The 12932-nt window shown below is 39.7% G+C and overlaps 1 protein-coding gene across 2 annotated transcripts in view; it reads right to left on the reverse strand.

The window, feature by feature from the left end:
• The window catches only part of LOC149467809 (uncharacterized), an 81543-nt gene that overhangs the window by 15117 nt on the left and 53494 nt on the right, over positions 1-12932 (reverse strand). For both annotated transcript variants that reach the window (XM_089671163.1, XM_089671162.1), the window contains 5 exons: positions 7494-7547; positions 6690-6743; positions 4188-4241; positions 2680-2733; positions 100-150 (listed from right to left, as the gene is read on the reverse strand). In XM_089671163.1, coding sequence (XP_089527289.1) covers positions 100-150; positions 2680-2733; positions 4188-4241; positions 6690-6743; positions 7494-7547 — 267 coding nt within the window. The remainder of the gene's footprint in view (positions 1-99; positions 151-2679; positions 2734-4187; positions 4242-6689; positions 6744-7493; positions 7548-12932) is intronic.

Here is a 12932-nt window from a genome sequence, read left to right on the forward strand (position 1 = left end):
TGGAGATTTTGTGCAGATTTTTTTTTTCATGAACAGATCAAGGGAACGTATCACTGACTTGAGTGGTTTTACGATATTCACTATTCCTCTAATACATACCAAACTGCCTACAGGTGGATCTGTTTCTGAAAGGTTCCCTTCATTAACTGGCTAAATATAAAAAGAAAATGGGTATCAGTTTTTCCAATAACATTTTGCTTTCCATGCGCTCCACATATGACAAATCATATAGCACAATAATGTGTTGTTTAATTGCACATTTGGTTCACACAGGTGGTTTTAATCTGCTGCTAGTAGGTTCTTTATCCTTGTGTTAGCAATCACCTTATTAACAAAATACTGACATGAATGTCAACACACAAAATTAAGGGAGGCTGCATTTATCACATCTAAGGGCTCTTTCACAAGGGATGGACCCATTTAGTGGATCTGCTTGCTCAGCGGGGGATCTCTCCACTGATCCCCGCTGAGCAAGAGGATGACAGCTCTGTGTCCCCTCCGCTGCTGCAGAGCAGACACAGAGCTGCTCGCTCTCCTGAATGGGCAGTCGGATAAAAACGGACCACATGTCCGTTTCAACAAACAGAAGGGGAATTTGATCCCCATCCGTCCCTTTTTGGCTGATCGGACGTCGGACACTTGTCCGTTTACACTCCGCTGCATAAAAAAGAATGGAGGTTCCGATCGGGTCCGCCTGAAAAACGGGCAGGCAGACCCTATCAGAACGTTTGTATGAACGCGCCCTTTGAGAATCCTTTATGTACAATTCTCTTCCCTGGGATTAGACAAATTATTCAGAACAGGAATTTTTCTGCTAGTAGAAGTTTTATCCACTTTTTAGCAGTCACCTTATTTGCAGCATACTGGCACAAATGTGCTACTAATGAGATAGTTATCAACACAACCTCTATAAAAGGAAAGCTTGTCACATCCAAGAGAACAATATATATGGCCTACAGCCATCATAGACTAGCCCAGGGGTATTGAATTAAAATTCCACCATTTAGTGATAGCTGGACTAGGCTCTTTCAGCATCTGGTACCACTTATTTTTAACACAGGGACCAGGAGGCTCAGTACTTTAACCACTTCAATACACTTGTACCCCCTTCCTGCCCAGGCCAATTTTCAGCTTTCAGCACTCTCCCACTTTGAATGACAATTGAGCGGTCATGCAATGCTGTACCAAAACTAAATTTTTATAATTTTCACACACTAGAGCTTTCTTTTGGTGGTTTAATCACCACTGGGATTTTAATATTTTGCTAAATTAACAAAAAAACTTTTGAAAAAAAACACAAACACGGTTTTCTTTGTTTCTGTTATAAAATGTTGCAAATAAATTATTGTTCTTCATAAATTTAGGCCAATATGTATTCTGCTACATTTCTTTGGTGAAAATAACCCAAATAAGTATGTATTATTTAGTCTGTAGGAAAGTTATAGAATCCACAAACTATGGGATATATCTGAAAATTGATCAATCCTGAAGTACTGACAGCCAATCTAATTTCTTGAGGCCAAAAAATGTCAAGACGGTACAGATATCCCCCAAATGCCCCCTTTTTGGAAAGTAGACAGGTATTTAGTATAAGGCATGGTGAGTTTTTTTGAAATTATACATTTTTGTCATAGTTTTTTAAAAATTAAGAAATTAAAAAAAGTTCACAATTCTTTTTTTTTTTTTTTTTACATACTGTCACAAGTGCTCAACTGGTGTGACAGTGATCAGAAACACTTACTGGTGGCAGTACAAAAAAAAAAAAAATTTTTTTTTTAATTACATTTTTTTCTTTCTTAATACACTGTTATAATGTTACCATAGTAACCTTGTACGACTTTGGGGAAGTGATCAGTATTTGTTTTTTCTACACATTATGATTGCTTTTAGCAAAGAATTTCTTTGCTATTAACAAACTTTTAACTGAATAAAATTGATTCATTCAGGTTTTTTTTGTGATTCGCCATGGCTAATCACATGACACAGATCGGCCTTGAGTGGCCCAGTCTGTACATGTGATCACTGTGACCAATCACAGCCGATGAAACAATTGTATACAATGGATGGCATGAAAGGAAACCATCCTTTGTTTACAATTGTTATGTGACCTACTGTGATTGGTCACATGGCACTAGTAATGGTCCAGTACACAGATCTGTGATCGGCTGTGTCCAAGGTACACAGCCAATGACAGATCTCGCCACAGCACAGCCCCGTGGCCATGTGCGATCCGGGAAGGACATCAAATGATGCCCACCCAGATCGACGAGAGTCACGCTTAGCCGTCATTCTGCTATTCGCCAGGCAGGAACAGGTTAAGCAAGCATTCTTTTCATGTTTACTGGTTTTTACTGAAGTAAAACATAGTTTTTACAATCCTGGCACACAAAACAATAGGGCTTGTTATACCTATTGTACAGCCCCAATTTAAAAAAAGTTTCATAAACCCATATATTATTCAAATAGAAAATATATCAAATGTTTAAACTGAAAAAAATTACCATTTTAAGAAACTATTATAGTAATTCTGAAATGGATGATAGCAACACATCACATTCTGTATTGTAGAAGGACTGCCAGAAAGTATTGTGGGGAGTATTTTAACAAACAGATAAAAAAAATGAATAGGGGAAATTGCTGCCTTTAATATTTTTAAATAATGATTCAATAAATACATACCACAGCTGAAGTTGGAAGACTATTTGTCTCTGTGAGGTCTGGTGCATTATTTGGCTGAATATTGGCAGAAACAAGGTATTAATCTTTACAATAACATTTTACATTAAATGCATTTTGCATCACTTGAAGACAAATCTTTAAAAACAATTTTTTTTAAGTGAACCCTTGGCCTAAATAGGTGATTTGAATCTTCCACTAGCAGAAGGTTTATCCACTTGTTAGCAGTCACCTTATTTGCAGCATACTTACGTGAATGTGCTTCTAATAAGATACTGTAGTTGTCATCACAAAAAATACAGTCCTAAGCCACATACACAGCAAATGCAGCATGGATGCTTACTGCTTACCTCTACAAGTATAAAGAAAAGCTGCATCCAAGAGAAATATAAATATATATATATATATATACAGTACCAGCATCCAGTGATTCTGAAAAGATCTTGAACTCAATTGACTGGGAATGGTAGCTTTGGCCAAAGTGTGGCCAATTGAAAATCCCTTTAATTTATCCAAGAAGGGTAGCTTGGTTGTTGGAACACATAAGGAAAATGTAGGGCTAGAGCAGTCAGTTACAACTGAGGTAGACTGAGCAAACAGATCTTATCAGTTCTGTTTAAAAGGTAAAAAGGTTCATTTATTTATTTTTTAACAATGCCCACAATGCCATCCTAGTACATTTGTCAATATGGCTGATGTATACTTGGCTAAAAAAGTGTCCATATCCTCCATATACTAATATCAGCTCATATGCATTTTCACACCAGAAATAAATGCACCCTTTCTGAAATCTCTTGCCTACTGCCACCATAGACTAGGGCAGGGGTATTGAATTAAAATTCAAGATGGTGGGTCCAGACTAGACGTGTGTTTTGTTTCGTTATGAATCCATTTTCAGACAAAAGTTTAATTTTTGGAGATTTGGATGTATATAAATCTCCGAATGAACATAGTAGCGAATGTCAACGAAGCTGAAATAAAGTTATAACAAAATTAACAAATGCATTTGTTTCATTCAGATGACGTTACATGATGCAATAGTTCTGGCCCAAGGGGAAATGAATTCAATTTTAGAATTCGTTAGATAATTCAGATTCAAAATATTGAATCCTTCTGAATAGTTTCGATACACGAATCAGGAATCCATCTAAAATATCAAAACCAAAAAAAAAAAAACATTTTTTGAATCCACCTGGACCAACAAATATACAAAATGTATGCCCAAGATACGAAATGAATTCTGAAAACCAATCCATTCAACATCACCAACATGACAAAACAAAATTATTCAATAAATGAATGCATCCAAAACTAAACAAAATAAAATTTCCAGCATGCACATGTCTAGTCCAGACTGCAGTCTTCCATTTAGTGAAGGCTGGACTTGGCTAGTACAACTTTTTTAACACTGGGACCAGGAGGCTCAGTACTTTTGGCAAGTAGAAATGAACAGAGGGAATTGTTGGCTTTGGCAGTTTTAGGAAATTCACACATATTCAATAAATACTTACATCAACAGGAGCTGGAAGAGGAAGAGCATTTGTTCCTGTGAGGTCAGGACATGGCTGAATATTGACAGAAACAAGGCGTTAATCTTTGGAAAAACATTTTATATTGAAAAAACATTTTTAATTGCATACTTTTCTAAGCTGTGCAGTAGAATACCATCCTTACAGGATATCTTCAATTTACAAGCCGACCTCAATGCACTGTTTAATTGGGCAACTCTGTGGCAAATGAGGTTTAATGTTGATAAATGTAAGGATATGCACTTGGGGGTTAAGAATATGCATGCATCATACATACTAGGGGGGGTACAATTGGGGGAATCAATGTTGGAGAAAGATCTGGGAGTTCTGGTAGATCACAAGCTTAATAATGGCATGCAATGCCAAGCTGCGGTTTCTAAAGCGAGCAAAATCTTCTCTTGTATTAAAAGAGATATAGACTCCAGAGAAAGAGATATCATATTACGCTTGTACAGATCTTTAGTAAGACCTCATCTGGAATATGACGGTCAGTTTTGAGCACCAATTCACAAAAAGAACATTGGGGAACTTGAGAAAGTAAAGAGAAGGGCAACCAAACTGATAAGAGGCATGGAGGAGATCAGCTATGAGGAAAGATTAGAGGAACTTAATTTATTCTCTCTTGAGAAGAGGAGATTAAGGGGGGATATGATCAACATGTATAAATACATCAGTGGTTCATATAGTGAACTCGGTGTAGAGCTATTCACCCTGAGGTAATCACAGAGGACAAGGGGGCACTCTTTAACGTCTGGAGGAAAATAAATTTAATCTCCAAACACAGAAAGGTTTCTTCACAGAGAGCTGTGAAAATGTGGAATAGACTCCCTCAAGAGTTGGTTCTGGCCAGCTCAGTGGATTGCTTCAAAAAGGCCTGGATTCTTTCTTAGATACACAGAATATAACTGGATACTAACATTTATAGGTAAAGTTTATCCAGGGAATATCTGATTGCCTCTCGGGGGATCAGGAAGGAATTTTTTTCCCAATAGGAGAAAATTGGATCGTACTTTTACTGGGGTTTTTTTTGCCTTCCTCTGGATCAACTGTGGGTATAGGATTATAACTTTTTTTTTTTTTTCTGTGGTTGAACTGGATGAACTTTTGTCTTTTTTTAGCCAGACTAACTATGTAACTACACTTGGTTTAAATCATATGTTCTTTGCTAAATCTAATATAAAAGTGTAAAATACAAACAATAGCCAACTCACTGTCTCCCATACTATTAGATTAGTTCTTTCAAAAAAATGACAAACAGGTACAGCTCCATAAATGTGTCCTTTCATACAGCATGTAAACCAACAGTGATACAACACTGTTTGGATCCAGAGGGAGGCCATCTACAAAAACAAATCCATGTAGTACCCATTTATATGTAAAAATACTAACACTGATGTTGAATCTCTGCATTACATTGATATTGAATATATGAACTATCATGTGTTTAAAGTAGAACTAAAGTCTCTCAATCAACATTAACTATTTTCAATCCTTGTGTTGCTAGCATTAGTAAATAGATAAGAAGGTGTATTATATTTTCTTCTTTTAAACTTTTCAAAGTGATTTCTCGACAAAATAAAGCATGGAGACATGGATGGATTGGATGGGTGGGCTTGCTTTGAATATTACAAATGAATTAAATAGTATTTTCAGTTTGTGGTTTTCAGATATAGTTGTGTTCCACTTTAAGTTATTAATAACTGATCCTGATCCTTCTCTTCTCAGGTTCATACTTTAGAATCACTTTAAAATTGTCTCAATTTATCCCTGGAGAATATCATATTGGGAACACTGGAGGTGACAATTGCGAGGTGAGCTGAGCAAAAAGATCTCAAAGTTCTGCATGAAATAAAAAAAGAAAATATATTCCCAACCCCCCGCTACCATTCTGGCACACAGTCAAATTGGCTGGCTGAGCAGGCCCCGCACTACACTAATATTCCCTTTAACAACAAAAAAATGCAACCCTTCTGAAAACCCTTGTCTGCTGCCATCATGAACTGGGCTCTTTCAGTAACACTTTTTTTTTTATCAGAGACCAGGTGGCCAAGTACCATTGGCAATTATATGACATTGATATGGTTTATTTATTTTATTGTTTAAAATTTAGTATTGGATTTAACATTTTCAGTAAGAAGGACAGAAATGACAGCCAACATATTTCCATATTTCCTCAACAAAAATACAGAGGGTACAGTGATGAGGGAAGTTGGCTAATTGCTGTCTGTGCTACAACCAGATGTCAGGGACGAGGGCCTGCAGTGACTAGCTAACCAGGGCAAGGTCCTTATTTTAAGCAGGTAAATCCACCTATGATACAATTGTCGCAGCTTGCAAAACTTTTGGCCACCACTTGCTGGCCAACATGGGAAAACTCATATATCATGGGGATACTTTTTCCAGCCACAAATTGATTACAGGAATGTATAGGGTGATGTTTTGGCTTTAAGACGTTTACTCATCCTGAATACATACTGTACATACCGGAAGTACAACTGGAGGATTAATTGGTCCTTTAACATCAGGTACATCAACTGGCTAAATATAAACAAGGTATTAATATTTGCAATAACATCTTACTTTGAATACATTTTGTATCATTTAAAGTATCATTTAAAAGTATCATTTAAAGACAAATCATACAAAATAATGTTTTGAGTTTTTTTATTACACACCTGCTTATTAGCAGCTTCCTAGTGCCTCTTTCACACGAGCAGACTGATGGGTCCACCTGTCCATTTTTCAGGCAGACCCAGTTGGAACCTTAATTTTAATCTATGGAGCGGTTAGTATAAATGAACTTGTGTCCGTTTACACCTGCCTAACTTCAATCCGATCCTCCAAAAACAAATGGAATGGATTAATTCCCCATCCATCTGGGCAGATCGGATCAGAGAGCAGTCGGGTGTAGACGGACGGTAGCTAACCAGGGCAAGGTCCTTTTTTTAAGCAGGTAAATCCACCGATGATACAATTGTCACAGCTTGCAAAACTTTTGCCCACCACTTGCTGGGAGGAGAGGTTCTGCCTTTTGAAATGGCCATTGGCTATATGGACTAACTGGTTCTGATAAATAGGATTTCCAACACCAGTGTGTGAGCTTTGTCATAACAAGTTCACCTAATGTATGGCTGCTTCAAGCAGGCCTCATGTTACCATTTTGTGACTCTCTCTGTCATAGGAAAATTCATATATCATGTGGATACTTGTTCCAGCCACAATAGGAATGTATAGGGTAATGTTTTGGCTTTAAGAAGTTTACTCATTCTGAATAAGTACTGTACATACCGGAGGTACAACTGGAGGATTAATTGGTCCTTTAACATCTGGTACATCAAATGGCTAAATATAAACATAAACAAGGTATTAATATTTGCAATAACATCTTTGAATACATTTTGTATCATTTAAAGACAAATCATACAAAATAATGTTTTTTTTTTATTGCACACCTGGGTTAGACAGGTGATGTTCATCTTTTGCTTGTTAGCAGTTTCCTGGGGCCTCTTTCACACGAGCAGACTGATGGGTCCACTTGTCCATTTTTCAGGCAGACCCAGTTGAACCTTCAATTTTCCTGTATGGAGTGGCTAGTGTAAATGAACTTGTGTCTGTTTACAACTGCCTACCTCTAATCCAATCCTCCAAAAACAAATGGAATGGATTCATTCCCCTCCATCTGGGCAGATCAGATCAGAGGGCAGTCGAGTGTAGATGGACAGCTGATCCGTTTACATCTAACTGTCCATAGAGCAGAGCGGGCTTTCTTTGTATCTACTCTGCATAAGTGGAGTGGACATGGACCTGTGATGTGCCTGCTTGGCTCTGCTCAGCACACTGTTTTATTTTTCCATAATTTCTAATTGTCGGCAATTGTCTTGTTTACATTCAGCTGTCACCAGGGAACCCTGCTGACAGCTGATGACTCATTGGTTGTTAAAGACATGGCAGCCGTCCACTCCTAAACAACCATGACAATTACTGGTTGTTAAGGACGTCAGCGGACATTTTAATTAGCTACCGCATGCCTGGACCACTACTTAATTACCTCATGCATTTAAATATTTATTTCCTTTTGTGAATTGACCAATTTTTATGCGGTATTTACCAAGCATTTTGATAGTTTTGTGGTAAATATATGTATAAATATATACAGTATATATTTGTCAGATCACCTAAATACCACTTGCGATCTGCTTTTGTGAATGGAGCCCATTGTGAGTAAGACCTGATTTGGGACTGTGGCGTGTAGCTGCTCCTTTTACGATATTCCTCTAAGAAGTTAGTCCTCTCATTGATTGTCATTATCATTTTAGAGTATCCTGTGACCCTAAACCTCTCTCCTATTCAATTTCTTCAGCAATAAATAGTAAAAAGACATACTCTAGACAGAGCCATTATTGTCAGTGTGCATGAGACTGTGCGTGTGACATGGCGGCCCCTGTACCAGTAAGGAAGACCTGGGTACATTCCCAGTGGTTCCTCTGGGGGTGTGCACCACACTGACATAAATGTGCTTCCAATGCACAGCAAATACAGCATGCATGTTTACTTCTCTGAAAGCATGCTGCATATATTACATCCAAGAGAACCTGTCATTCACATAAAGCAGGGGACTGAAATGAAGGGGTTACATTATGTTTAGAGAGAAACCTCTGCCCTGAAAGTCTGGAAAAATCCTGAACTCTATTTCCTTTGATTGGTAGCAGTGGAGAAAATGTGGCCAGCTGAAAATCCTCTCTTATTCCAGGAGAGTAGCTTGAAGGTGGAAACACAAAGTGACAACTAGTGATAAGCTAACTTTGGACTGAACTGGGTTTCAACCCAAAACCACTGGAACCTGTCACATGATAGCAGACTGTCAACTCAATCATCTGCAGCTAAAGAATCCCCTTCCTCACAAAAATACCTAACAAAGGTGCAAGGATGCAGACAAAACTATTGACCTAATATGGTTACATGTCATTGGCCCGAACCATAGCTCACTAGTGACAACTCAGAGACAGAGCCTTTGTTACTTGTGTGAGGTTTGCTGATCAGTTCTGTTAAAAATAAAAAGTAAATTTTTTTCCACAAATGTTCCTGCCACAAAGGGACAATGTATGAATTGTTTTTTTTAACTGATGTGGAGCAGCAATCTATTTTCTAGATCTGGCCTGGCTTCCTTAAGCTTGGTTGTTGATTGCTCTTGTCTGTCTCTGGACAAAGCTTCCAGAGATAGAGTAGGAAGGTTAGCCACTAAAGCTGTGAATATTTATCTGACCTCATCCAATCCCTGGGAGGGGCACCCAGAATGTGGCTGGGAAGAAGATAAATGTTTGGGAGGCCTGTTCAGTGGGGTTATTCTCCTGTGGCTGCTGTGCCCTGGGAGGCAGCCAGTGTAATGAAGAGCAGTTGTTAGGCCTCACCATGTGCTTGGCTTAGAGCCTGAAGGAACTTGGACTGAAAGACATCTACTGGAGGGCATCACCTGTATAGGCTGGGTTGGAGAGGAACCTCTTCTCTCGCTGAAAATTGTTTCATGAAAGCTGGGTGGATGACAGCTGTCCTTGGACATTGTGAGTAGAATTTTTGCTTAGAACTCTAGGTGTAAATGTGCTTAACAGTGGTGAAGCTAAATGTATCTTCACCCAGGGCAAAGACTTAGTTTGGTGCCCCCCTTAAAGAGGACAGCATCAGTAGGGAAGAGGTTGATACCAGTAGAGTCAGTAGATCTTAATTTTTTTTTTATTCATTTTTTTACAGTTTTTTAGGAGCCCTTTTGGTGGGCTTTGGTGAAAAGCAGGGGTCTAAACAGACCCCTGATGTCTCACTTTTTGACAGAATAAGGGACTGCAAACAGATTCCCCAGTCCCTTTCTCTTCAGCTCTTAGCTGCACTGGACAATGAATGAATGAATGGGAAATGCTCAGTGCTGAGCGTCTTTCTCTTCATTCATAATTTGTAAACACGTGTGAATGCACATAGTAAGTGATCTGTAATGAGTGGGGGGCAGTGTGCACAGTGCACACTGGAAGGAGATGGGGCATTGGTGCTCAGTGGGGGGAGAGGGGGACACTGGTATTCATTGGGGGACAAAGAGAGCACTGGTGCTCAGAGGGGGAACAAGGGTGCCACTGGTGCTCAGTGGGGAGACAAGGGGGCACTGGTGCCCAGTAGAGAGGAATGGATGCACTGGTGCTCAGTGGGAGTGGTAGGAGATGGGGGTCCTGGTGCTTAGTGAGAATGTATGGAGAATGCTGGTGCTTTGTGGGGGCAGATGGGGGGTCCTGGTGCATAGTGGGGGGGGGGGTCCTGGTTCTACATAGGGAAAGAAGGAGGGCACTGGTGCTCAGTAGGAGAAGATGGGGGCACTGGTACTTAGTGGGGGGAGATGGGGGCACCGGTGCTCAGTGGGGAGACAAGGGGGCACTGGTGCTCAGTGGGGAAACAAGGGGGTGTTGGTGCTCAGTGGGGGGACAATATAGGGCACATGTGCTCAGTGGGGGGGGGGGACAATACGAGGCACTTGTGCTCATTTGGGAGAGATGGGGGTCCTGGTGTTCAGTGGGGGGACAAGGGGGCCCTGGTGTTCAGTTGGGGCAAATGAGTGGTTCTGGCGCTTAGTGGAGGAAGATGGGTGTTCCTGGTGCTTAGTGGGAGGAGATAGGGGGTCCTGGTGTTTAGCGGGAGGAGAGTGGGGGTCCTGTGCCTAGCAGGGGGATGGGGTCCTGGTGCTTAGTGGCGGAAAAGGGAGTCCTGATGCTTAGTGGGGGGAGATGGGGGTCCTGGTGCTTAGTGGGGAGAGATGGGGGTTCATGGTGCTTAGTGAGAGAGATGAAGGGGTCCTGGTGTCTAGCGGAGAGAAATGGGGGTCCTGTGCCTAGCAGGGGGGGTGGGGTCCTGGTGCTTAGTGGGGGAAAAGGGGGTACTAATGGTTAGTAGGGGGAGATGGGGGGGTTCTGGTGCTTAGTGGGGAGAGATGGGGGGTCCTGGTGCTTAGTGAGGAGAGATGGGGGGTCCTAGTGCTTAGTGGGGGAGATGGGGGTCCTGGAGCTTAATGAGGGTAGATTAGGGGCACTGCCAGTCAGTAGGGGGCAGCACTAGTGGTCAATGGGGTGTGATGGATGGTCCTGGTGCTTGTTGGGGGCAGATTGGAGGTACTGCCAGTCCTTGAAGAAAATATGTACTGCGTTGTGTGTTGGCTTGACCAATGTCCTCATCATGGGTGTATGTGTGTCACAATACAATACAATAATTAAGAATTATATGGCAGGATTACCAGGTGTACTTTGAACGATAGCTGCAGATTTTAAAAGATTTTTAACAGCTTTTGGAAATATATCAGCAGGTAACTTTTAGAAGATTTTAGTGATTGGCTTTATCCATATCTATTTAAAGTCAAACAGTACACATGGTAATTATAGATGCAATGATCATTAGGAATTGTATTGAGGGTCTTTTAGTGTCAAAATTTTATGTAAGATAGTGTATATGCTATTTCTATATCCATAGTCACTGGACACAGCTCCCTGTACTGGTCTGCTGCCGGCACCGAGTGATTCGCTGTGATTACAGCAGATCACATGACAATTGTTCACAATGTATATCTTTCATTCATTCCATCCATTGTGTACTATTGTGTTGCTCGCTGTGATTGGTCAATGTGATCACATGGTACAGACAGGGCCAATCACAGACCATCTGTACCATGTGATTAACTGTGACCAATCACAACTAATGACAACAAAATACACTGAATGAATTGATTTCTTTCAATATAAATGATTATTCATAATAGTGAAATTCATGATTATATGCAATCATAATATGTAAAGAAAAAACCCTGATCACCTCCCCACAGTAGTACTATGGCAACACTGTATTGCTCTGGTCACAGTATGTAAAAAAAAGAAAAAAAATGATAAAGAAGAAAATAAATATTTAAAAGATGAAAAAAAGTTTATAAAATGTATCCCTGATACTGCCACACCAGTTATGTGACGATGCTGTACTGTATGTAAAAAAAATTGTGAAAATTTTTTTTTATTAGACAAAACATTGTGACCAAAACTTACAACTTCAAGAAACTCGCCATGCCTCTTACTAAATACCTTGTACTGTCTACAGTCCAAAAAGGGTCATTTGGGGGGGATATTTGAACTATCCTGGCGTTACCAGGCTTAAAGAAATGACATTGGCCATCAGTCCATTAGGACTGATTGATTTTCAGATATACTGTTAAATAATATACACTGATTGAAGAAAAATGACTTATTTGCTAATTTTTATAACAGAAAAGAAGAGAAATGTGTTTTTTTAAATGTTCATTTTTATTTTCATTTATATAGCAAAAAATAAAAAAACAGTGGTGATTAAATACCACCAAAGGAAAGTCTGGGTACAGTGTTTCATGACCGTGCAATTGTCATTCAAAGTGTGAGAGCGCTGAAAACTAAAAATTGGCCTGGGCAGGAAGAGGGTGAAAGTGCCCAATATGGAAGTGGTTAAAGACCCCCACAAGTATGATGTGTCATTGATTCAAAAGACATTTAAAGAACCTACATGTATAACAACAGTTGTCTAAATGAATACAAAAAGTAGTGAAATTGAATCTTTTCAGGGAGAATAAGATGCCATAAAAGGCTGACAGAAGTTCCCTACTTTAGATAAGTGAAGTGAACTTCTGGGCCTACTATACAATATAAATAAACAAACGAATAGGTGCTGCTGCTGACATCAATTGTG

Source organism: Staurois parvus, unplaced genomic scaffold, assembly GCF_062004578.1.
Source record: "Staurois parvus isolate SC_StPar_1 unplaced genomic scaffold, SC_StPar_1.0 ptg000099l, whole genome shotgun sequence".
Taxonomy (NCBI): domain Eukaryota; kingdom Metazoa; phylum Chordata; class Amphibia; order Anura; family Ranidae; genus Staurois; species Staurois parvus.